Source organism: Leucoraja erinacea, chromosome 3, assembly GCF_028641065.1.
Source record: "Leucoraja erinacea ecotype New England chromosome 3, Leri_hhj_1, whole genome shotgun sequence".
NCBI lineage: Eukaryota > Metazoa > Chordata > Chondrichthyes > Rajiformes > Rajidae > Leucoraja > Leucoraja erinaceus.
Genome location: NC_073379.1, coordinates 82393280 through 82420699, shown reverse-complemented (window position 1 = coordinate 82420699; position 27420 = coordinate 82393280). Strand labels below are relative to the sequence as shown.

At 40.5% G+C, this 27420-nt stretch overlaps 1 protein-coding gene across 1 annotated transcript in view; it reads left to right on the top strand.

Annotated features, from left to right (window-relative positions):
- Positions 1-1025: 1025 nt before the first annotated feature.
- Positions 1026-27420, top strand: part of tmc2b (transmembrane channel-like 2b) — a 55482-nt gene continuing 29087 nt past the window's right edge. The window contains exons 1-9 of the mRNA XM_055633084.1: positions 1026-1718; positions 5057-5203; positions 7676-7766; positions 9537-9618; positions 16381-16487; positions 18302-18400; positions 19118-19260; positions 19508-19655; positions 23174-23362. Coding sequence (XP_055489059.1) covers positions 1207-1718; positions 5057-5203; positions 7676-7766; positions 9537-9618; positions 16381-16487; positions 18302-18400; positions 19118-19260; positions 19508-19655; positions 23174-23362 — 1518 coding nt within the window. The 5' untranslated portion in view covers positions 1026-1206. The remainder of the gene's footprint in view (positions 1719-5056; positions 5204-7675; positions 7767-9536; positions 9619-16380; positions 16488-18301; positions 18401-19117; positions 19261-19507; positions 19656-23173; positions 23363-27420) is intronic.

Below are 27420 nucleotides of genomic sequence, written 5' to 3'. Positions count from 1 at the left end.
CCTTCTCTGTACTCCCTCTATGGCAAGAATGTCTTTCCTCAGATTTGGAGACCAAAACTGTACACAATACTCCAGGTGTGGTCTCACCAATACCCTGTAAAACTGCAGTAGAATGTGGTCTCACCAATACACTGAACAACTGCAGTAGAAGGTTGGGCTAGGTCTTAGTTTGTATTGTATATGGAAATCCAATCGTTGAAGTTTTTAAAAAATATAACAAAATACTAGCTGCTTTATGTTTATACAGACAAAAACAGTTAATCTCAATCAAAATAATATTTTCACTTGCAGTTGGAATTCAGATAGACCACGAGACAGAAGAGGAGGAAGATGATGGTAAGAGAAACAATTGCTACTTTTCACAATCGCTACCAGAAACCATTCATATTTGGCCTTCTAAAAACTAAAGTTCAAATAATTCTACATGAAGACGGCATCCTCAATAGTAAAACATAGTGCTGGAGTAACTCAGCCAGTCAGGCAGCATCTGTGGAGAGAATGGGTAGGGCTATTCTGACCTGAGCTGATTCATCGCTTCATCTTTCCCTCCACAGTTGTGAACACCTATCACTTGCCAGGCTTTGCCTTGCCCCACTACATATTCATTGTAGTAGTGGAGAGATAGCTAGAAAAGAGAGGTGGTGGCAGGATAAAACCTGACAAATGATGGGTGGATGCAGGGGAGGGGAGGGGAGGGTTGACTGCCAGATGGGTGGAGTAAATCACAAAAGTTAAAGATGAAAATGAGACGAAAGGATGTCAGATTAAGAGAGTAGTGAAATGTAAATTCAGAGGGTGATCTGAATTTGTGAAAAATTCTATATCGCTTAATATCATTAAATTTTGTAATGCAATGAAACATAGGTACAATCAGGTCCCTTGCTTCAACCAGGCAATTACCTAAACTAGTTACACATGTAAGTTAAAATTACACCCAGAACAATTAACAAGTGGTTTATTCAAAATCAAGTTTACTTGAATGGATGTAAATCATAAATGTAGTTTAATTTTCTTTTACATACTAAAATATGCCATATGCGCTTGTTTTGATCTTTCCAGTTATTCTCCACTTTGACAATCTCTTCCTCTTATGAAAATGTAGAAACTTGCTGAGGTTTGGTTTTGTGACTAGTGGGAATATATCCCAAGGATTTTTAAGTCATCAGATGTCCTATTTGTCGATTAAGTTATGAAAGGAATTTCTAAATGTCCCAATTTTATTGTTATGTTTTGATTGATGGAGAAGAAGAGGAGGATGAGAAGAAAGGAAGGCAACAGAAGAGCAGAAACCGGCCTGAAGCATCTGAGGATGAAGAAAGTTCAGAAGAAGATGCCAAACCCACAGGAAGAAACAATAGGCGGAGACCCCCAGTTCAGAATGGAAATAGACAGAGAAACAAAAACAATAGAGGCCATGAAAGTGACGAAGAAGAAGATGACGATGATGACGAAGAAGAGGAAAGCAAAAAAGGGGGAGCTAAAAATTCAAGGGTAAAAGCAAGAAACAATAGGAATAACAGAAAGGAAGAAAGTGACAATGACAGTGAACCAAAGGGAAAAAATGCGAAAACAAAAAGGACCCCCGCCCGCGGTAATAATCGAAACAATGTGAACAAGAAGCAGAAAGATGAAGATAATAAGAAGGAAAAACAAGGAAACAAAAAAGGTGATAAGAAGGGCGAGAGACATAATGGAAAAAAGAAAGGCAAACCCTCCAGGTACTTGGTTCTTCTTTACTGTATGAGGATATTGCCCTTATATTGCACAGATATTAAATTAATTTTTTCGAAAGAAGAATTTGAATGCAAGAGGAATCAGTAATTGTGAGTCTGGCATTTTCTATTCCATGATGCTGAGTCCATATATTTACAGAACAGAATTCATTTTCTGAAATATTCTACATCATAAGGCACAAAATATGAACCAAAAATTTAATTGGGAGAAAGATAATCTAGAAAGGTAGTATATTTTAAGTTTGAATAAGGAAAGGGGGATTAAAGAAAACCAGATGACTCATTTTATGCTTCGTTTATTTTGTAATTATGGTCATGGGAAGTAGTTAATGAACAAAGCCTAACATTTCCAACACAAGCAAGTACAACTAACAAGTGTCTTGACACTCTTGCTTTCTGTCTATATTTATAATGCACCCAAAGAGGTTTACATTTTATGGTATAACAGCAAAATGCGATTCTGGAGGATTTGAATCATACAATGATCAAGCACATTTTTAAAGAGTGTTTAGTAAAATAGTAAATATTGGAAATACATTATACATTTGTCAGTGTGTGGTGTATTGGATGTTGACTTCCTACTAGCACTGACTGAGAATCTTGACTTAAAACATTTTAATTTCTCTTTTAAAATGCTGACAAAAGATATTGTGAGCTTCCATCATCTTCTACTGTAACATCCAATTTAGAATAATGCTATATTTGAATTAATTAAATAAACTCACTAGCTTGTACCAGACATTTTCCATATGAGTTACACAGTAACCCAAAGTATGTGAATCTTGATGTACTCATAGTCATAGCGTCATGCAGCATGGAAACGGGCCCTTTGGCCCAACTCATCATGCCGACCAAGATGCCCTATCCAATCTAGTCTCATTTGACCACATTTGGCCCATATCTCTCTGAACCTTTCCTATCCATGTACCGGTCCAAGTGTCTTTTAAATCCTGCCTCAACTACATTATCTGATAGCTTGTTCCATATACCCACCACCATCTGTTAGAGCAATACTGCCTGGTGATGAGTGGATGAAATAAATTAATGAGCAGCACAAGAAAAGCATGTTATTTAATTTTTGTATGTTATTTATTTTCTGCTTTAGCCATTATCTATCCAAATATGAAATGTGAGCTGGACTTTATGGTGTAATAACAACTTTTGGGTTTCCATGCATGCATAAATATTGCCCTCAAAATTCACTAGTGAGGAGAAGGCTCTGATGCTGGTCCTCAAGAAATTCCATATGTCTACAATAAATAGGAAACCAGAGCTTCATACCCTATACTTACTGCATAAACACATCTGAAAATTTACTGCCTGGTCTCAAGAGAAACAAGGATATATAACCATACAACCATATAACAATTACAGCACGGAAACAGGCCATCTCGGCCCTACAAGTCCGTGCCGAACAACTTTTTTTCCCCCTTAGTCCCACCTGCCTGCACTCATACCATAACCCTCCATTCCCTACTCATCCATATGCCTATCCAATTTATTTTTAAATGATACCAACGAACCTGCCGACACCACTGCCACTGGAAGCTCATTCCACACCGCTACCACTCTCTGAGTAAAGAAGTTCCCCCTCATGTTACCCCTAAACTTCTGTCCCTTAATTCTGAAGTCATGTCCTCTTGTTTGAATCTTCCCTATTCTCAAAGGGAAAAGCTTGTCCACATCAACTCTGTCTATCCCTCTCTGTCTATGAATGGGAAATACCTTCAGTCATACCTTTTTTACTTTAAAAAATGTGAATGATCTGATAATTTAGACAATTCTCAATGTGCTTCAAGGTGCAGAAGAAGATGTATCAATTATTTCATTGGACGCAGAAAAAGCATTTGATCAAGTAGAATAGCAATATCTGTATAAAGTATTGCAAAAATTTAACATGGGAGATAATTTTATCTCATGGGCAAAATTATTATATGACAAGCTGACTGCTAGAATACTGACTAACAATATGTTATCTTCAAAATTTCATTTATTGTGTCTACAAAAATTTAATCTTAATAAGTGGCTTTTAAATATTTCTACTGACTTTTTTGATCTTTTCTTGTGCAACAGTTTTTTGAAATTTTCTTGTGCTTTGAGTTTGTAATTGCTTTAAAATATTTGTTTTATATGTACTTGAATGCTTCAGAAATCTATAGAATACGTAAAAGATTCAAAGGCTTACAATTTGTGCAAAGTTTAGATTTGAGGCTTAGTTTACTGTATTTTTTCTCTCATTTTTTCAGCAGGAATAAGTTTCGATATTCCTACCATGGTGCTTGTGGTGCAGATGGCCTTATCACATGTAGGACCTTGCTGAGGAGAATAATCTCCATAGTTATTTGCAAGCTTAATATTAACATTTGCAGCACCTTGTCAGTGCACACCTCTGAATGAAAAAGTCTATGCTGTTCAATTAATCGCTAAATAAACTCGATGCATTATTAGAAATTGATAAAACTTTGGTTAGACTGCATTTGGTGTATTGTATGCAGTGCTGGTCACCCCCACACAGGAAGGATATGGAGGCTTTGGAAAGGGTGCAGAGGAGGCTTACCAGAATGATGCATGGACTAGGGGGCAAAACAGGGAGAGGTTGGACAGACATTTATTATTTTCTCTGGAATACTGGAGGTTTAGAGGAGACCTGATAGAAGCGTGTAAAATTATGAGAGCATAGATAGGATAGACAGTCAGAATCTTTTTCTCAGCATGGAAATATCAAATACTAGAGGGCATAGCTTTAGGATGAGAGGCGCAAAAATTAAAGGGGATGTGCAGGGCAAGCTTTTTACACAGAATGGTGAGTGCCTGCAATGCACTGACGATGGTTGTGGTAGAGGCAGACACAATAGTGGCATTTAAGTGACTTTTGGATAGGCACATGGGTAGGTGAGAAATGGAGAGAAATGAATGAAAGCTGGTAGATAAGAATTGATCTTGGCATCGTGCCCAACACAGACATTGTGGGCCTGTTTCTGTGCTAAACTGCTCTTTAGACATTATTTAGACAGTCATGTGTACAAAGCTTCTGTCATTCTTTTCAGCTAATATATCAAATTTATACGCTGATTTAAGCAAACTTTATGAGTTAGCAGTGGGCAAGGTTGACTCTGGGCTTTGGCTGGTTAAAAGAAATGGGAGGAATGTCCAATGGATTCTGCAGGAACGTACAACCCCGTCAATAAATTTTGCTATTTTTAGTTCATCCAGCAATTCTTAAAGCCCACATAACAGTTGAAAATCTATCCGAATAATTCCCCTAATGTCATCTAGAACTTGAAGTATTTACAAACATGGCATTCTTTTTTTTTTTGGTGCAGCTCATCATCAGATTCGTCAGACAGTGAAGATTCTCTGTCAGAGGGGGAACTTGCCAAGGTTTTGGAAGAAGTGGAAGAGAAAAAGAAGCTAATAGCAACCATACGGAATAAAGCCTGGCGTATGAAAAGAAAACTAACAAAATTAAAGTAACTGAATTGCAGTTTAGGTTAATAATTAAATAATATGTGCTGTAATTAAATTGATGTTTTGCAGAATTTGATAGCCAATGATTTGGACAAACCTGTCTCAAATAAAAGAAACAAATAATGCAAAGCAAGCCTAGCTCCATTAACATTGGATCTGTTATATTGGCACAGTGATATGCAGGGAACAGAGGGACTTGGATCATGTGCAGGTAGATGAGATCATGTCCAGCACAATCAACGTGGGCTGAACAGTCTGTTCCTGTGCTGTACCTGGTCTAACATAATTTTACGATCTACGATCATTTGGGATTTCTTTACACAGTGCACTGGCAGTAACCTAATACTAATAAGTGAATTTAATTTTAAAGAAATAGATTTTGAAATTGTCCTCTGTAAATATTAGTGTGTAAATATGCTTGTATGAAATTCTTTCATCATTTTATTTTATTTGAGATATGGGTGTATTAATTAAAATAATGTGCATGAGTCTATAATACAAATCTGCTATATTTTGTATATTTGAACAAATTGATTTTACAGAATATTTAATTTGAAAAATAAATCCTTAAAGCAGCTGAAAATTGAAATGGTTAAGCAATATCGAGATTACTTTAGTCCGAAAACATATTAAGACTTGTTCATTGTGAAATGGCATGTTAATTAGTTTTTGCCTCCAAGGGAAGAAATTGTGGTATTTACAAGCAAAATCAATCTTTAGATTATAGTAAGAAGTATCTGTGTATTTGTTTAGTTCAGATGAACCTTTGCATTAGTGAACAGAATGGGCCTACTTTATTAGCCATCTTCAGCAGAGGGCATTAGAGGGCACAATGCAAATCGTTGATTTCTTGAGAAGACAGGTTATGTGAAGTGGATTTAAAAATGAATTAGGTATCCATATCCCAACCTGCACAAGTCCTTCAGCAGACTCACTGCTTCCGCATCACTACCCGCCACTCCACCTATCTTTGTATCATCTTTGTTCCCGATGTTGGGGAAGTCCAGAACAAGGGGTCACAGTTTAAGGATAAGAGGGAAATCTTTTAGGACCGAGATGAGGAAAACATTTTTTACACAGAGAGTGGTGAATCTGTGGAATTCTCTGCCACAGAAGGTAGTTGAGGCCAGTTCATTGGCTATATTTAAGAGGGAGTTACATGTGGCCCTTGTGGCTAAAGGGATCAGGGGGTATGGAGAGAAGGCAGGTACAGGATACTGAGTTGGATGATCAGCTATGATTATATTGAATGGCGGTGCAGGCTCGAAGGGCCGAATGGCCTACTTCTGCACCTATTTTCTATGTTTCTATCCGCAAACTTAGCCACAAATCCATCGCTTCCATCATCCAGATCATGAACATTTAACTTGAAAAGTAATGGACCCAACACCGACCCCTGCTGAACACCAGCTGCCAACCAGAAAAGGTCCCCTTTATTCCCACTCTTTGCCTTCCAATTTACTATCCATGCTTGTATTTGCTTCTAATACCATGTGCTCCTACCTTGTTTCGCAGCCTCACATGTGGCACATTATCAAAGGCCTTCTGAAAAGCCAAGTAAATCCACTGACGCTCCTTTGGTTACACTTCTTGTTGCTTTCATCAAAGAATTCCAAAATTTGTCAGACAGGATCTCCCCTTCACAAAACCATGCTGACTTCAGCATATTTCATCATGTGCTTCCAAGTACCCTGAAATCACACCCTTAATAATAAACTCTATAATGTTACCAATTTCCTTTATTTTGTCTCACTCCTTCTTAAGCAGTGAAGTTGCATTCGTTATTTTCCAGTCCCCTGGAACCATTCCTGATTATTTGTGGAACTAAACACATCATATAAAAACATCAAAGTGTAGAGATAACATTTTGGAGGGTTGTACATCTTGCTGGCATAGTGTATGTAGTATATGGCCTTTGTGTCCGGCACAGTGGCGCAGCAGTAGAGTTGCTGCCTTACAGTGCCAGAGACTCATGTTTGATCCGGACTACAGGTGCTGTCTGTACGGAGCTTGTATGCTCTCCCCGTGACTGCGTGGGTTTTCTCCAGGTGCTCCGGTTTCCACCCACACTCTAACGACATACACCAATGTAGGTTAATTGGCTTTGGTAAACATTGCAAATTGTCCCTCGTGTGTAGGATAGCATTAAGGTTCGGGGATCACTGATCTGATGAACCTTTGGGCCAAATGGCCTTTTTCTGCACTGTATCTCTAAACTAAACTAAACTAAACTAAATATGCCACATTTAGCCCCACTGACTGTGGATGAATTTCTCAGTAAAAATGTTCAGGTTTCTAACAAATTTGAAATAATTTCCTGGTGGATTTTCTGGTCTCTGTCTGGAACTTACAGTATGGAGTCAGGAAAATCCCATAGAGTTTAAGGACTGAATAACGCTACCCTTTTTGAACATATAAAATGATCCCTCAGTTGCTATGAACTTAATTAATCAGTTTTAACTTCTATTTATCAGGGAATCTCAAGAATTTGTAGAAAATTTTGAAGGAGCTCTGGGGAAGGGGAAAGGTAGAAAGTTTTATGCCTACAAAGTGATGATGACGAAGGTTAGTATCTGACATTCATTTTATTTCAAACAATATCTAAAGGTTCACCATTTGAGTATAGGAGATTCTACTGCAGTTGTACAATGGCAGGACTTTCATATGAAGAAAGACTGGATAGACTCGGCTTGTACTCGCTAGAATTTAGAAGATTGAGAAACTTACAAAATTCTTAGTCTTTTAAAAATCTTTTAGGACTGAGATGAGAAAAACATTTTTTACACAAAGAGTGGTGAATCTCTGGAATTCTCTGCCACAGAATGTAGTTGAGGCCAGTTCATTGGATATATTTAAGAGGGAGTTAGATGTGGCCCTTGTGGCTAAAGGGATCAGGGGATATGGAGAGAAAGCAGGTACGGGATACTGAGTTGGATGATCAGCCATGATCATATTGAATGGCGGTGCAGGCTCGAAGGACCGAATGGCCTACTCCTGCACCTATTTTCTATGTTTCTATGTTGATATATACATTTTAGACATTGACAATAACCAGTTGGATACATGATCATATGCTCTGCACCAATGGGCTGAGTAAAGTTGTAATAGATGCTGATATCTCTCTAAAGTATTTATATTTATTTAAGACTCCTAAGGTTAGCTCCAGCAGTGGTCCAACTTGCTGTTAACGTGGGAGAATGAACCCATAGTGTGGCACTAGGGAGCAGCTTTGTATGGTTTTCTCAGTTCTTAAAGGTTCCAGAAAAAATTCCAGTGACCAAACTAATTGTTTCTTATTACGCAAGGTGCACCTTTTAGAATTAGTAGGTTAAAAGCAAGAAGGAAGAAAATGTAGTTGTAGTGGCGATGAAGGAAATGATCAGTATTGGTTTATTATTGTTACGTATATTAAAATACAATGAAAAACTTGTGTGCTATCCAGTTATATTATACTGTACATGAGTACAATCATGCCATGAATAAGTGAGTACAAGTAGTGCAAGGAAAAAAATACCAGAATGCAGAATATAGTGTTATAATATTGTAGTGTAGATCGACACAAAATGCTGGAGTAACTCAGCGGGTCAGGCAGCATCTATGGGGAAAAGGAATAGGTGACGTTTCAGGTCAGAACCCTTATTCATTGTGTTACAGTTGCAGTTATTGTGTTACAGTTACAATTACAGAGAAAGCGCAGATAACAAAAAAGTGCAGGGACTTCAATGAGGTAGATTGGAAGATCTGGGTTATAGCTTTATCTTATGTAATTCCTGGCTTTAAAACATTTGATGTGGAAATTAAAATCTCCGAGGATGTGGGCTGCAAATATTTATATCAATGGCAATTTGCAATTTACTTAACGAAGAGTGTGATTTCTGCTACACAAGAGTTATGATATTGATTTCTCTCACCATCCTGCCATTCTGGACTGGATAATGCCATTGAATATGTGAAAGACAGGATTTTGCAACAGCTCGTGATCAATACAATTATTGGCACATTGAATATCACCCCCTTTTGTTAGCCCTTTCCAGTTACCATCCAGTTTCTAATTATATAATTTAAATTTTATATAATTATATAATTTAAATTATTTTATTTTGTCCGGGTGTACTGCCTCAAGATTCTCTGCATAAGGCAGTCTTGGCTGAATGACAAATGAAATTACATATTTTTTGCTGGTAGAAGTGAGGAAAACCGAAATTAACATTGTGAGGACTATTTGCTTAAACATCACATGCAGGGTTTTGTTCTGCAGGATGTGTCTGTTCAGGGTAATTTTAGTTTTTGAAGTTCATACGTTTATACTTCATTTGTATAATGTTTCCATTTCAGAAATGGATCAAGTTTCAAAGGGACTTTGAAAATTTTAAGACTTCATGCATACCTTGGGAAATGAAAATAAAAGAAATTGAGAGTAAGTTCATTTTGTTAAAATTAATATATTGTAGTTACACATGGTGCAACAATAGTTGGCAGTATTGACTTTGGTCAGAACCACTTCACATGTTCACCTCTGTACAATCTTTGGCTCCACGCTGATGATTTGTGGCTTAGTGGATCCACTATAGTTTGATGCCTTGCTGCCACAGGCATTCCCTGAAGTGACTTGGCCTCAGGTGATGTAGAGGTGTTTCCACAGGTTTTACTGATGGCCCAATTTACTTTAAAAAAAAATTAAAAAACAATTTCACATTTAATCAGACTCGTTGAAATACAATTGAAGTAGTGGGTGAATGTGTGCAAGCATTTCCTTAATTTAATAAGGGGTCTGTGTCCTGATTTACCTCGCCACTAATACCCACCTACCTGCAAACCCAAAATAACACACATTCAATCCTTGCACAATTCTTGTGAGTCATCGTCCGATTCACTCTCCTTGGAAGGAGCAGGCATTCATGTGAAACACAACACTGCCAGCCTCCAGTTAGAGATCAACTTGACAGGGAGGAGATTTAACTAAATCCAGGATGAATGATATAGGATCCCAGCGATTCAAGTGCTTCTCTTAATTTTTTTAACATCCAAAGTGCTGACCATCCATTTGCCTCCACAGATGCTGCTTGACCCATTAACTTCTTCCAGCTGTTTGTTTTCTGCACCGTTTTTGAGCTACTTATCATGGGCTTCCCATTTCTACTGAATAATATTGAATGTTCCAAGTAAAAAAATAACAGACAATGGTTATTTATGATTATTGAAAATCAGGCTTCCATTTAGATTACTGTAATATTTGTAATGGTTCTGTTGCGAAAGGATTAGTGGAAGGGGGACTATGAATATCTTAGGTCAAATACACATCAGGCACATTGATAGTTTTTTATGATCTGTTTTCCTCTGGTGATTCCTGCCAAGTGCTTTATACCAACATCTGAAAAATATTATTTTCATTGTTGTGTGATTTCACTTCCATCTGCATCATTGTCAGTCTCCCTAGGTGGTATGGAAATTGAGAAACTGCTTTTATATCATTGAGAGAAATTTTACTTTGGAGTCACGTGAGTGACTACGTGAAGAACCCGCTCAGCATGCATGCGCGGCATTACGTTTCAGCAGGCAACAGCGGCAGGCGGGAGTTAGGCACTCCCGCTACAACCCTGAAAGGAAGCTTTAGGTAAGTCTTACCTTCAGGTTAACAGCGACTCGCGTCTGTTTGTTGCTCCAGGTGGAGCAAAGCAGCAGACGAAAGCGGCCCCCATGAACTCCTGTCCATGGAAGGGGGAGAGCGCCACCAGGGAGCTGCACCGGTGCCAGTCCGGACGCAAGCGGCCCCCGTTGGACTCCGGGGAAGAAGTGTTCCGTTCGCGGAAGGGGGAAAGACGCCACCTTGACCGCAAATGCTGTGGTCCACAGACAGGGAGCTGTGCCGGGTTCCAGTCCAGAGAACAGCGGGAGTCAGGCGCTCCCGCTACAGTTTAAAAATGGACCATCAGGTAAGTCTACTCTGAGGTCGGTTTAACTGGCAAAGGAGAGTTCTTTGCTTGTTCCAACAGCCAAGAAAAAAGAACAGAACAAGACTCTCCAAGAAACCTGTCCCCAGCTCGGCTCCAGCAGACAGGCGTCTCATCACAGGGGGACAGAGGGCGGTAGGACCGCCAACCCGGCGCTCCGCCATCCCCGACACCGAGCCGAGCCCAGTTCCACTAGCGCCTGAGCAGTGGACTGGATGTCAAGACATCCGGCCGGTGGTATCCGATTCGCCGGACGGGGACGTCTCACCGCCCGCTTAGGGCAGAGACAGCCGCCTGAGCCGCATGGAGCGGCTCATGGAGCATAAGCTCCAGCGAGACTTGCTTTATGGGGAGCAGTTTCGTAGAGGCAGTTCAGGCACTCCCTCCACAGAGCCTCATGCACTGGCCATCGCTTTCTCCTCATTCGAGGACAGCTTTGGCGACCAGGGCTGGGCTGGTCAAGAAGAAGGGCACTGGCTGAACAACATCGGGAGTATGCTTTGAGGTACAGGAACAGGAAGAGCTGCTGGGTGTGGCCGCTACGTGGTTTCACCACGAGCGAGATGGCTTCAGTCTTAACTGATGGCCAGCCTACTACCTGTCTTTTCCAAAAAACCTCTCCAAGACAGGTAGCCATGAGGCGTTGGTTTTATCACGCCTCCCCTAAATTGCATTTACTCAAAGTGCCCGCCATTATTGGGGGATACATTGAGCAGCGCATTTAACCTAAATATTTAAAAAATGCATTTGATACCCTGACGTCGGCTATCATGTCCACCTGCTCATTCCAGAAGGGCAGGGTAGTATGGCAAAACACCTGACCCTACTGTTCAACGGTATACCCCATAACTTCTCAAGTGAAGTCACAAACCTGCCCTCAATCTATGAAATTAACAGGACTATGAGAACGCCGACCTCACAAGCACAGATCCTGCTACCTGGCACTTACCAAACCAGTCCTAAAAAACTGGACGAAGTGTTCAAACTATTCGGCACAAGAGGGCAGAGTCTGGAATGAGCACCACACAGAAGACCAGACAGCAGTACCTCTCCGCGTCCACCAGGGGCGTCTACCTCATGGTACTGGTGAAAGCTCGGGGCCTGCATGCCAAACCCGTAGCATTTTAGGCCACGGCCCAGAGCAGGCCCCGGGGAAAATGCGCCACCCCCCAACAAACATCGTCCCTACAAGAACAAGGAACCAGAAACCGAAGAAAACAACAATGAAGACAGATAAGATTAGGACGACAGATAGCACAATGGGCTAAGAGTTCGGCTGGCGACCGGAAGGTAGCCGGTTCAAATCCCGCTTGGAGTGCATACTGTCGTTGTGTCCTTGGGCAAGACACTTCACCCACCTTTGCCTGTAATGGAATGTTACGGCGGCAGGCGCGGGCACACCGCGACGCCCTGTGTCTCCCTTTCAAGGGAGATGCTAAAAATGCATTTCGTTGTCTCTGTACTGTACACTGACAATGACAATAAATTGAATCATTTCATTTCATTTTTTTTCATAAGTATGGTTCCTACCATCACATAAAGGTGAAGGGTTGTACTAACAAGGGGTGGGTGAATCACGCCTGGTTAGGAAGCTATCACTCTTGGTAGTTATATACCAAAAAATAAATACAAGAGGAATAGAATAATATCTTGCCACCAATTCAGCAAGCACCCCAAGGGGTCTACCCTCCCACGACGGTGAATGTCGCACCATCATTGATAAACCACTTGAGTATTTCACCAGGTATACCCATTCATGGGATTTGTAACTACCACCATGGAACCAAGGATACTTTATGGTATACATCGACCTTGAAGATGCATACTATTCAGTACCTTCTCATATAAGTTTCGGATATACCGCAATTACCTGGATGGAGTAACCATGATGAGCATTGCGGCATTTAAGTCAAAGCTATCCAGAATCAACCAGCCCTGACACTTAAGAAACATTCCGTCATGGCATGTCTATATATTAACGACACACTATCCTTGGATACAGCTTTAGCTGCATTAGCTACTAACTTATTAGCGGGCACTGCCATATATCCAGATATTTACGTTGACCATCCACAACTTTGTCATCTGGAATTCATTAAGACTATCAGTTATGGTAACATTAACCACCAATCAACTATATGGCAAAGTAATTGGGATAGTAGCAGCATTACCAGCTACTGAACATTGTACCTTTCCTATGAGCTAAGATACTAGTGTTCAAAACTATCTCCATACCTGTAATATGGGGGCAAATGGATTAATCTGGAGTGCTATCATGGCATTTATCGGCAGGAAGGATTATGGTTGTACACTTCCACCTGCTTTGAGTAACATCTTATGTGTCCTGATGTGTTACTGAGCTTGTAATACTTAGTGCCAATGTGAATTGACTTAAACGTGTTATATATTAACTTACTTAATTCTAGTGAAGCATTTGCTCAGTAATCCACCAAATTTGCATGTTCGTTTATAAGTTAACAACATCACAGTGGTGGCATATACCAAACCACTTGGGCGGAGAACATCGATATTAGGTGACAATTTATTAACAATTGGTAACCGTATGTCGTCAAACATGTTTTGACCATCAGTAACTCACCTATCAGGTGAGCTAAATACTGTAAACATACATTTAAACCAAAAATATTTGCTGAAATTACTAAGCAATATGGACACCAGATATCGATTCCTTATATCCAATTAAATCACCACGTACTAACTTACGTCACATGAAACCAATTTCAAGGCAGCGGCAATGGAGACATTCCCGCGTATTGAGGGGTGGGGGGAATCTAATCTCTATGTTCTCCTTTCCTTCTACCTCTTCAATAGGTACTACGGCTTCATCAGTCGGGTACTACGCAAATTACAGTGGACCAAGTCCACAGGCATGGTTCCCAGTGATCCTCGATATGGTCATTAAAAGAATTGCAGAATTGGGAAGACCACTGCTGTGCTTGGATCAGCAGCACTATCAACCTGATGACAGCATTCCGTCGCATATCCTAGGGAACATACCTGAGGAGCATCAAGAAATGGGACACTGTTTTCCAAAACAGGAATTACACATTCAACTACAACAAAAAACTGTACTGGAGCTCCTGGCAGGTCTTCACCACAATGAAGGAAATGTTCTGTCAGCCTACTCAACTTGGGTACTGCTCACTGGTGATCAGATACAGGAGAGGTATATTCAATCCATTCCCCAAAAATAGGTACACCCAAATTGGGATGTCAGTGAAATCCTGACATACCTTAGGGGATGATCACCAGCCAGGTCACTCACCCTGGAACAGCCTACCCTGAAGATGGACATGCTGGTGGCCTTACCTCAACACAAAGAGCCAGTTCTCCCATCTACTGCGATTGGACAACATTGGTTATAACACCAGATAGTGTCACATGCCCATTCAAGTGTTGGCCAAACAGAACAGACCAGGAACATCAGGTCCAGTCATGAAATTCCGGGCATACCCACCTGAACCACGTTTTATGTGTCATGACCCACTTAGAGATCTACATCGACACAATAAGGAATACCGAGGGAGAGGAAAAAGCCTTATGGGTCAGCCACAATAAACCTCTTGGTCGGGTGACGAGCTAAACTATCTCTAGTGGCTCAAGCAGGTACTGGGAGTTGCTGGAGTAAATACTAAGGTGTATACATCTTATTCCACCAGGACAGCTTCCACGTCAGTGACTAAGAGGATGGACGAGCCTATGGACCACATCCTGTCTACTGCAGGGTGGTCTAGGGAGTATACGTTCCAAACTTTTATAACAAACCACTGACAGAACCTGTATCGTTTGCAGAAAAAGAATCTGCAAAAAATATATAATTTAAGCCCGGGGGAGCAATTGGTATTGTTGTTGTTAATAACACCATTATTGTTTTTACAAACATATTCATCGTTGATTACGATAATATACTTCCTCCCTCGAATGACTTCGGCAGCGAGTGAAGTATGAACTGTTACACGGTTTGAAATCACAGAGCTTTGAAGTCTTCACGTGGTCACTCACGTGACTCCGAAGTAAAATAGTAAGATTAAATGAGAACTTACCAGTTTGAAGTTTGATCTGTATTTTATGAGGAGTTACGATGAGGGATTACGTGCCCTCCGCTCCCACCCTCAATAATATGGATCAAACTGATAAACTGATGTCTCCTTATCTTTACTATGTTTATTTCAATAACTGTGTCTATCTGTGATTCCACACCGCTGTTTTGAAGTATGCCGCGCATGCGTGCTGAACGGGTTCTTCACGTAATCCTTCATCGTAACTCCTCATAAAATACAGATCAAACTTCAAACTGGTAAGTCCTCGTTTAATCTTACTATTTTATTGTACACTGTGATCCTCTCCTCTCATCCTTATCAAGGCGACGTGAACTGAATCTAAACAGCTGAGCTATGATTGAGAAACTGCATTGTGCACAATCATATGGTCCTTGTTACCAGGGAACTCTAAAATCACTATTCAATAGATCGCAGTTGATGTTTACTGACTTCTTCTAAACCTATTCTTTCTTCAGTCTGAAGAAATGTCTTGATCTGAAATGTTGCCTGCCCATTCCCTCCCCAAATCCTCCTGACCAACTCAGCGCCTACATCACTTTGTGTTTTACTTTTTCTTTGACCATGTCTTTTCACTCTTTTGTAATCTGATACCCCTGCTAATCATTGATTCCCACCTTTGACCACACGTTTTATTGTGAAGTAAACATAGAAACATAGAAATTAGGTGCAGGAGTAGGCCGTTCGGCCCTTCGAGCCTGCACCGCCATTCAGTATGATCATGGCTGATCATCCAACTCAGTATCCCGTACCTGCTTTCTCTCCATACCCTCTGATCCCCTTAGCCACAAGGGCCACATCTAACTCCCTCTTAAATATAGCCAATGAACTGGCCTCGACTACCCTCTGCGGCAGAGAGTTCCAGAGATTCACCACTCTCTGTGTGAAAAAAGTTCTTCTTATCTCGGTTTTAAAGGATTTCCCCTTATCCTTAAGCTGTGACCCCTTGTCCTGGACTTCCCCAACATCGGGAGCAATCTTCCTGCATCTAGCCTGTCCAACCCCTTAAGAATGTTGTAAGTTTCTATAAGAAGTAACATGAAACATTTTATTTCATTCAGGCTGATGTACAGTGAAAAAAATATCTATATGTTTTCAGAAAGTAAATTAAATTATAAGGGACTTACAAAATGTTTTCCTCTGTCACAGGTCACTTTGGTTCTTCTGTAGCCTCATATTTTATTTTCCTACGGTGGCTCTATGGGATGAACTTGGTTCTTTTTGGTTTAACTTTTGGATTGGTTGTCGTTCCAGAGGTGGGTCTTGGCTTTAAGTTTCAGTTTCAGTTTCATAAAATTGTATGGAATTTAAAAATAAATCAGTTTCTATTTTGTGATTTATTTCTCCATGGTATACAGAAAATATGATTCATAAATAATTTTAATCATACTTGGCAGAATTAAATAATTAAAAAAATATTATTTAAAAAAAGACAAAGATTGCAAATGTATACAGGCACAATGATCATAGATACTGGGAATAGAAATTAGGAGATACACAAAATGGAATGCCAAACCCTGATCATCTGTTGAACGAAGCCAAAGACGAAATGAGCTTTAATCATTTGGACATGAAATGTAGGACTATTAGAATGGAATGTAGAAATGTAATAAAAACAGATAGTTATAGTCAAAAATGAAATATTTTAGGGGAGAAATTTCTCTCTCTTTGCTTTAACGAAACCCCATATTCCGCCTACTCTCTTTTTCCTTGAGTGGTCTTAATTTCTTGATATCCTCCATTAAATCCTGGTGAAAAGTTTGGCTAGAAATGTGCATACTTTAGACTCCCACCAAAGCCTACTAGATCTTCTTGTTAGAGTCATAGTCGTAGAGTGATATAGTATGGGAAGGTCCTTCGCCCCAACTAGCCGACACTGGCCGACATGTCCCAGCTACACTAGTCCCACCTGCCCAGGTATGGTCCATATCCCGACAAACGTGTCCTATCCATGGATCTGTCTAACTGTTTCTTAAATATTCTTAAATATTGGGATAGTCCCAGCCTCAACGAGCTTGTTCCATACACCCACCACCCTTTGTGTGAAAAGGTTACCCCTCAGATTCCTATTAAATCTTTCCCCCATGTCCTCTGGTCCTCAATTCACCTACTCTGGGCAAGAGACTCTGTGCATCCATCTACTCTGGGCAAGATACTGCATCTGGGTTCTTGGTTAACTATTTACTAACCATTTTAACTCGTCTTTCATTCCCATGCTAACCTATCCGTCATGGGCATCCTCCATTGCCAGAGTGAGGCCACATGCAACCTGCAGGAACAGCACCTTATATTCCATTTGAGTAGCTTACAAACAATGTTAGCTAACTTACCAAAACCTTCCTCCTTCTTCCCCCATCGTCTACGCCATTCTCCCATCCTCACTTGCCAGGCTTTGTCCTGCTGCTCCTCTCTTTCAGCTCTCTAACCCTCCTCCCCCCAACCACAATCAGTCTGAACAAGATTCATGACCCAAAACATCAGCTAACCATTTTCTCCAGAGATGCTGCCTGACCAGCTGAGTCACTCAAGCGTGTTGTGTCTTTTTATGCAAACCGACATCTGCAGTTCCTTGTTTCTACATTGTATTCCTCACAGATGTTAGAGAAGTCTTTGTCAGGGGTCTATGTGAAACATTACTTGTGAAATTGAAATGGTGTGCAGTGAGGGTAAAAAAAAAGAGGTATTAGAAAAAGTTTTAGAAAAGAAAAAAAAGGATAGAAAAACAAATCACAATTTTTCACCATGGGTTGAATATGTGCTACAATAAATGCTGAAGGTTCATAGAGTTATAGAATTATAGCGCAGCATAGAAACAGGCCCTTTGGCCCATCACGTCTATGCTGACCATAATGCCTATCTATCCATGCTAATCCCACTCGCCTGCATTATTCCATACCCTGCTATGCCTTGCTTATTTACGTTCAGTCCTGGGGCAACTTCTGTTTATCATGTTTTTGCCTTTTGCCAAACGAAAACGTTGTCATCTTTTGTATATGACACCAAATTATGAGCTATAGCTGAAAATCAAAGAAAATCCTAAAAAGGTGTTGATAACAGTTATATATTCTAGATGTTGATGGGCCTGCAATATGGCACAATTCCTCGGAAGACTGTGCCAAGGGCAGAACAGCCGACTGCTATGGATTTTTCAATACTTTGGGAGTTTGGGGTGAGTGTTGCACCCCACGTTCAAAATCTGGTGCCATTAAATTTCAGAAGCGACTCAATGCGCCAAAATTACTGTCACACATTTAGTAGCACTGATCTAAGCAACATGCCCCAATGTCTCCAGCCTTTCAGTGTCAGTTCATCAAAGGCAATACAGAAGGATATTGAGTTTGGAACTTTGTCCTCCAAATGCAAGCTGCCAACTGTTGACTTTTCTTTTGTGTACCTATTGTATTTGTTTTTAATTATTTAAAGAATTTAAAAAAATATGTAAAACCAAATGGGTTCATGTACTATATGTTCAAAATATTGTAATTTTCATATATTTTGACATTTTGTAAAGTACATCCATTTTGACATCACAAGGCTCAAATTGTAATTATTTTATCATATCCAAATTTGGTGAGGTCACATTTCATTAGAAATTGAATCCTTAAAGATCTTTTAGACCAATAAAGTTAGCTTAATATTCAACTAGTTCATGTACTTTTATAGTAATTAATTCTTTATAGGAGAATTTTACAAACTTCATTGCAATTAATCTTTTCAATGACATCTTGAAAAAGTTAGTGGATTAAATGTTTTATTACAACATGTTAAAAAGAAGTATTTTCAGTATCTCAGTATGGCATAATGTGTTGTAAGATTAAGTCATGATGCTTGAACTTTTAAGTGTGAATCAGGATGATTGTAAAATAACAAAATCTGTATTTTACAGGGCTATATACAGTACTCCGCACTTTTCTACGGTTACTACAATAATCAGCGAATGATTGGTGTTTTCAAGTATAGATTACCCTTGTCTTATTTCATGGTTGGCGTGGGTTCGTTTGGATACAGCCTCATGGTTGTGATCAGAACGTGAGTATTGATTAAGCAGTAGTGAGACTGGTTAGATTCTTGTGTAACTGTCACGGAATACACCCAGGACTATGGCAGAGCAATTATTCTATAGAAAGTCATGGATGGCAGTAGTCAATTGACATTGTAAACTATGAAGACTGAACTTTGTGTGACTATCACCTGTCACCAGGCATGTGAAGTTATGTGTAGAAAGTTCTGATTAAAAGTATCATTCATGTCTAATGAAAATTATGATCTTGTACAGAATGGCAAGAAATGCAAATGAAAGTGGAGTTGATGGAGATGATGGAGATTTCAACTTCAGCTGGAAAATGTTTACAAGTTGGGATTATCTAATTGGAAATCCTGAAACAGCAGATAACAAGTTTGCATCCATTACAACCAGCTTTAAGGTAAATTTGGCCAAATTAATGTCCATGCACGTTGATTGTTCCTACTGTGTGTTAGTTAGATTGTAAAATCATTATAATTTGATTGTTTTCCCCTCTGCCACAACTTGTGGCACAGCTGGTAGGGCTGCTCCCTCACATTGCCAGTGAGCCAGGTTCGATCCTGACCTCGGATGTTATCTGAGTGAAGTTTGCATGTTCTCCCTATAAAAGCCCTGTCCCACTGTACGAGTTAATTCAAGTGCTCTCCCGAGTTTAAAAAAAAAATCAAACTCGTGGTAAGCACGTAGAATGGTAGAAACTTACCATGAGTTTGATTTTTTTTTAAACTTGGTATGAACGTAGCGGGTACGTCGGAGCTCGGGGACATCTCTTAGCGGCTCGTAACGCTAACGGCAGGCACTGGAACAACTCAGGTGAAGTGCACTAATGTTTGAGCATTGTACCTGAGTCGACCACAGATGAAAATTTCACTCTTCAGATTTCAATCTCATGGACTCCGAAATGTTCGTAGGTCATGGGACAGAAATGTACAGTCCTGTTTAGTTTAGTATATTGTCACATGTACCAAGGTTCAGTGAAAAGCTTTTTTGTTGCATGCTATCCAGTCAGTGAAAAGATTGCACATGACGACAATCTAGACGGCCACTGTGTATAGGTACAGGATAAAGACAATGTTTGGTGCAAGTTAAAGTCAATTGAAGTCCGATAAAAGATAGTTCTCATATGATGTAGATGGTTGGTCAGGACCGCTCTCTAGCTGGTGAGAGAATGGTTCAGTTGCCTGATAACAGCTGGGAAGAAACTTTCGCTGAATCTGGAGGCATGCGTTTTCACATTTCTGTATGTCTTGCATAATAGAGGCTTATGAGGCTAGGAGGTCGAAGACTAGTTTTGTCACAGCCAGGGTTGTAGGTTCAATATTGTTCACCCTGTTCCAAAATGATGTGATGGCATTTGTAGAATGCTACAGCGATTTATGAGGATGCCAGAGACAGGAGGAATTGCAGAAGCTGGAATTTTGAGTAAAAATCATATTGCTGGAAGAACTGAGTAGTTAAGGCAACATCTGTGGAGGGAAATGGACAGACAACGTTTTCAGTTGGGACCCTCCTGCAATCTGATGAGGATGTTGTCTGGGCTGAGGAGCTTCACATGAGCAGAGATTGACTGTTGGGCTCCTGTCTATGCAACAGATAAATCTAAAGGGGAAATATCTTGAGGTGTAAAAGGGTATGAAAGTCTTAGTCAAGGAGAACAAGAAAGACCCCCTCCCCCTCAATTACCTCACCAGAGTTTGAGCATATTCTAAAATTATAGGGAATCATAGTCATACAACTTGGAAACAGGCCATTTGGCCCACTAAATCCATGCAATAATTAAACACCCATTGTGTACCCATTTATACCCAACCTACATTAATCTCAATTGTATTGTCCCCACATTCCCATCAACTGGCCCCAGGTTCTACTGCTCACCTATACACACTAGGGCAATGTACAAAGGCCAATTCCCGTGACCTTTGGAGGCAATTCATGCGGTCATGGGGAGAACATGCAAATTCCAAGCAGGCAGCACCCAAGGTCAGCATCCAACTTGGTTCAATGGAACTAATAGGTAGTATTTAATGAGCTTCAGTCCCAGTATGGCAACCATGTAATTTAAATACAAGTGAATAATCAAATTAAGCATGGATTTTTTTTTTAATGTTCAGACTCTGTGATTGTGACCAGGATTATCATAAAAAATCCTATCTGTTTCATTCATTTCCTTAAAGGAAGGAAATTTGCCATTCTTACCCGGTTCTAGATCTGCCAAAGTAATTGGCTCGAACAGCCTCCTCGGGAGCAATTACAGACCTCCGCCCCCATAACATCTGACACCCATACTAATCAAGAATCTATCTGTCTCAACCTTAAAAATATCCAGATTTGTCCTCCACAGCCTTCTCTGGCACAGAATTCTGCAGCTTCACCACCCTCTGACTAAAAAAATATCCTCCTCATCTCCTGCCTAAAAGTGTGTCCTTTAATTCTGAGGCTATGACCTCTAGTCCTAGACTCTCCCACTAGTGGAAAAATCCTCTCCACATCCACGCTATCCAAGCCTTTCACTATTCTTTACGTTTCAAAGAGGTCCCCCCTCATTCTTCAAAACTCCAGCGAGTACAGGCCCACTGCTGTCAAACGCTCATCATATGTTAACCTACTCATTCCTGGGATTATTCTTGTAAACCTCCTTCCGACTCTCTCCAGAGCCAGCACATCCTTCTTCAGATATGGTGCCCAAAATTGCTCACAATATTCCAAATGCGGCATGACCAGCTACATCATTACAACCTCAGCCTAAAACATCCCTTTTTTTGTATACAAGCCCTCTTGATATAAATGCTAGCATTGTGTTTGCTTTCTATATTACCAATTCGATTCGCAGATTAACATTTTGGGAATCCTGCACCAGCACTCCCAAGTCCCTTTGCACCTCTGGATTCTCACCCCGTTTAGAAAATATTCTACACCTTTATTCTTACTACCAAAATGCATGATGCCACACTTTGCTACACCATATTCCATCTGCCACTTCTTTGTCCACTCTCCAAACCTGTCCAGGTCCTTCTGCAGAGTTCCTGCTTTCTCCACACTACCTGCCCCTCCACCTATTTTCGTATCATCCGAATATTTGGCCACAAAGCCTTCTATCCCCTCGTCCCAATTATTAATATACAACCTAAAGGGTGCGACCCCCAGCACCAATCCTTGCAGAACTCCACTAGTCACTGGTTGCCATCCAGCCAACCTGCTATCCATGCTAGTATCTGCCCTTTGATACCGTGGGCATTCATCTTCCTTAGCAGCCTCACATGTGAGGTACCTTATCAAAGGCTTTCTGTAAATCTAGGCAAACAACATCTACTGACTTTACTTTGTCTATCCTGCTATTTGCTTATTTATTCACTACTCAATTGCAAGTTTCATGCCATCGGACTTTGAAATTATGCTCAGAATACCCAAGTACATCTAATCACATCAGTATCCTGGAGTCCACTGCCCTCTACAATTTGTGTAGACCCAATTGACCTAATTTGTTTACAACATGGACCGTAGTGAGTGATTTTTTTAAAATATACTGCCACCTGGGATGCAATGCTCCATGTGGAACATAGTGCAATAGTTTCAGAAAAAGCACATCTATTCCCATTTTGAACTCCCTCGGATGACTGCATCTCTAAACTTTGAAGTGCCTCCTCCACTCATAACCATCAGTCCCATTACATGGTGGACTGTGAGACTAGACTGCACTCACCTAAGTGTCCACCCCTTATCTATCCAGCTGAGCTCTGTGTGTGCTTGGGGGTGGGTGATAACCTCTGGGGAAGTACAGATATTCAATGCTCTGCAGTGACTCTAAATACTCCACAACTTCAGAAATATGATCATATTGCTTTCTTGGCAAACAATCCATGCATGTTTACAATAAGCATAACTAGTTATTTTAAATATTTATACACATTATTTTGTCAGGAATCCATTGTGGATGAAGAAGAAAACCAAAAAGATGAAAATATCCACCTAAAGAGATTTTTAATTGTTCTGGCCAATTTTCTTATATTTTGTTGTCTTGCTGGAAGTGGGTACCTCATTTTTTATGTTGTGAGAAAATCCCAGACCTATTCAAAAGTGGCTGAATTAACCTGGTATCAGAAAAATGAGGTAAGTTTTCCTTTACAACTACTAACATAAAATTAATATAATTTTTCAAGAGTCCCAGTCACACAACACAAAAATAGGCCCTTCAGCCCATGAAGTAGCCAAACCAAGCTGGTCTGACTTGCCCATGCCTGGCCCATATCCCTCTAAAGCTTTCCTATCCATGTACCTGCCTAAGTCTTTAAAATATAATTATACCTGCTTGTACCATTTCCTCTGACAGCGCATTCCATGTTTGCCCTACCCTCTGTGCAAAAAATGTATTCCTCATGTCCCTTTTAAATCATTCTCCTCTCACCCTCCGCCTACGTCATCTAGATTTGGAGTCCCTCACACCGGGGATAGACTCTGGTTGTTCACTTTACATATGCACCTAATGATTTTATAAATTTATAAAGAATCACCCCTCATCCCTCACAGAATAAAGACCTAGTCGCTCCTTATAACACAAACTCCCCAGACCCAGTCATTTCCTTGTAAAACATGTTTTGCACCGTTTTCAGTCTAATGGCATCCTTCCTAAAGCAGGGTGACCAGAAATGTACACAGTACTGCTCCAAATGTGGTCTTGCTGTACTAACAACTGAAAAATGACAAGTACTTTACTCAATACACTGACTGATGAAGACAAGCATGCCAAATGACTTCTTCACCACCTTGTCTACACCTGTCGCCACTTTCATGAAACTATGATTCTGTCCCCTAGATGTCACTCTGTTCCACAACAGTTCTCATGGCTCTACTATTTACACTGAATGTATCTATGTATGGTATATCTGATCTGATTAGGTAACATGCAAAACAAACCCTTTCACTGTAGATCGGTACATGTGACAATAATAAGCCCAAATCCAGACTGTTACTGTGTAAATCTACCCAGATCTTTCTCACCAAAATGCAGCATCTTGCATTTATCTGAACTAAACTCCAACCGCCATTTGTTGGACAATTGGTCGAGTTGATCAAAATTCTGTTGTAATCCCAGATAACTTTCTTCACTTTCCACATGATTTTAGTGTCATATACAAACTTACTAACTATGCCAACTACATTCACATCCAAACCGTTAATATAAACACAAACAACAGTGGAACCTGCTGCACTAATCCCCGTGGCACACCACTTATTACAGGCCTCTAGTCTGAAAAACAACCCTCTGCCAGCACCCTGTTTTTGCTTCCTTCAAGCCAATTTTATGTCCAATTGGCTAGTTTGCTCTGGATCCTCTGTGACCTTACCTTCCAAACCTTCCTACTGTGGTACCGTGTCAAAGTAAAAGCCCATGTAGACACTGATCCACTGCTTTGCCGCATCAATCTTCTTGGTCACCTCTTCAAAAAACTATAAAAGTGGTTATTCCCCACACAAAAAAAACCGATGTTGACTATCCTTAATCAGTCATTGGCTTTCCAAATGCATGTTGATATTGTCTCTCCCACACACTACAATCAGTCTGAAGAAGAGTCCCAACCTGAAACGTCACCTATTCATGTCCTCCAGAGATGCTGCCTGGCCCACTGAGTGCTCCAGCACTGTTTTTTTTTGTAAACCAGCATTGCAGTTTCTCGCACCTCCCTTTTTGTCCACCTGCGCTCCCCCTTAAGTGTACCGCATACACATCCAATACTCGTCAAGGAATTCATCTGATCCCAGTTGACTATAGCTGACATATGACTCCTCCTTTTTCTTTGACAAGAGCTTGAATACCTCATGCCATCCAATGTTCCCTAATTCCGCTAGTGGAACATGCTTCGTCTGAATTCCCACTATCTTGTGTTTAAAAACCTCCCACTTACTCGACAACCCTTTACCTGAAAACAGCCTCACCCAAACAACGTTTGAATGTTCCTGTCTAATACCATCAAGATTGGCTTTGTGCCACTGGGATTGGTGTTGGGTCCACTGTGGTCAGTTCTTTATAGTAATGATTTGGATGTGAATTTAGGACTTCAACTTTAGGAACAGTCCTATCCTTTTCTATAACTATTGCATAACTAATAGAATGATAGTCACTGGTTCAGTGTTTCCCCACTAACACTTCAGTCACAAGTCCTGCTGTATTTCCCAAGAAGGGCTTAAGACTCTTCCTTCTCTAGCATGGCCATCTACATATTAATAGAATATGAAATGTATTTTTATTTGCAGAGTTGCCCACTGTTGATTTTATTTCATTTAAAATGGTATCTTAAAAGTGAAACATGATGGATTTTAATGTTTGTTAACAAATGTATCCATTGAATATGGGTTAGGAGGGAGAGAATCGTCAGCCATGATTGAATGGCGGAGTAGACTTGAAATGGTCTAATTCTACTACAATCACTTATGACCTTATGTTTAAGAAGGAACTGCTGATGTTGCAAAATTGAAGGTAGGCAAAAATGCTGGAGAAACTCAGCGGGTGGGGCAGCATCTTTGGAGCGAAGGAAATAGGTGACGTTTCGGATCGAGACCCTTCAGATTTATGACCTTATGATCACTTAATATGAAACTATCCTGAAAATAGCAGCTCACTTTTATTCAGGAGCTATTTGAGACAAAGCTTGAGACAACAATATGCTTGAGACAACAATTTGACATGTTTTTGTGCCTACTGTATCACATAGAAACGTAGAAACATAGAAAATAGGTGCAGGAGGAGGCCATTCGGCCCTTCGAGCCAGCACCGCATTCATTGTGATCATGGCTGATCGTCCCCTATCAATAACCCGTGCCTACCTTCCCCCCATATCCCTTGACTCCACTAGCCCCTAGAGCTCTATCTAACTCTCTCTTAAATCCATCCAGCGACTTGGCCTCCACTGCCCTCTGTGGCAGGGAATTCCATAAATTCACAACTCTCTGGGTGAAACCGTTTTTTTCACCTCAGTCTTAAATGACCTCCCCTTTATTCTAAGACTGTGGCCCCTGGTTCAGGACTCGCCCAACATTGGGAATATTTTTCCTGCATCTAGCTTGTCCAGTCCTTTTATAAATGTATATGTTTCTATAAGACGCCCCTCATCCTTCTAAACTCCAGTGAATACAAGCCTAGTCTTTTCAATCTTTCCTCATATGACAGTCCCGCCATCCCAGGGATCAATCTCGTGAACCTACGCTGCACTGCCTCAATCACAAGGATGTCCGTCCTCAAATAAGGAGACCAAAACTGTACACAATACTTCAGATGTGGTCTCACCAGAGTCGTATACAACTGCAGAAGCTCTTTACTCCTATACTGAAATCCTCTTGTTATGAAGGCCAACATTCCATTAGCTTTCTTCACTGCCTGCTGTACCTGTAAGCCAACTTTCAGTGACCGGTGTACAACGACACCCAGGTATCGCTGCACCTCCCCCTTACCTAACCTAACCCCATTGAGATAATAATCTGCCCCTTTGTTTTTGCTGCCAAAGTGGATAACCTCACATTTATCTATATTACACTGCATCTACCACGCATCTGCCCATTCACTCAACCTGTCCAGGTCACCCTGCAACCTCTTTAACATCCTCTTCACAATTCACACTGCCACCCAGCTTTGTGTCATTCGCAAACTTGCTAGTGTTGCTCCTAATTCCTTCTTCCAAATCATTAATATATATGGTAAACAGTTGTGGCCCCAACACCGAGCCTTGCGGCATGCCACTCGCCACTGCCTGCCATTCTGAAAAGGACCCGTTCACTCCTACTCTTTGCTTCCGGTCTGTCAACCAATTTTCTATCCATGTCAACACCCTACCCCCAATACCATGTGCTCTAATTTTAGTCACCAGTCTCCCGTGCGGGACCTTATAAAAGGGTTTCTGAAAGTCTAGATACACTATGTCCACTGACACCCCTTCATCCATTTTACTTGTCACATCCTCAAAAATGTCCAGAAGATTAGTCAAGCATGATTTCCCTTTCATAAATCCATGTTGACTTAGACTAATCCTTTTAATGCTATCCAAATGGCCCATTATTACCTCTTTAATAATTGACTCCAGCATCTTTCCCACCAACGAAGTCAGGCTAACTAGTCTGTAATGCCCCGTTTTCTCTCTCGCTCCTTTCTTGAAAAGTGGGATAACATTAGCTATCCT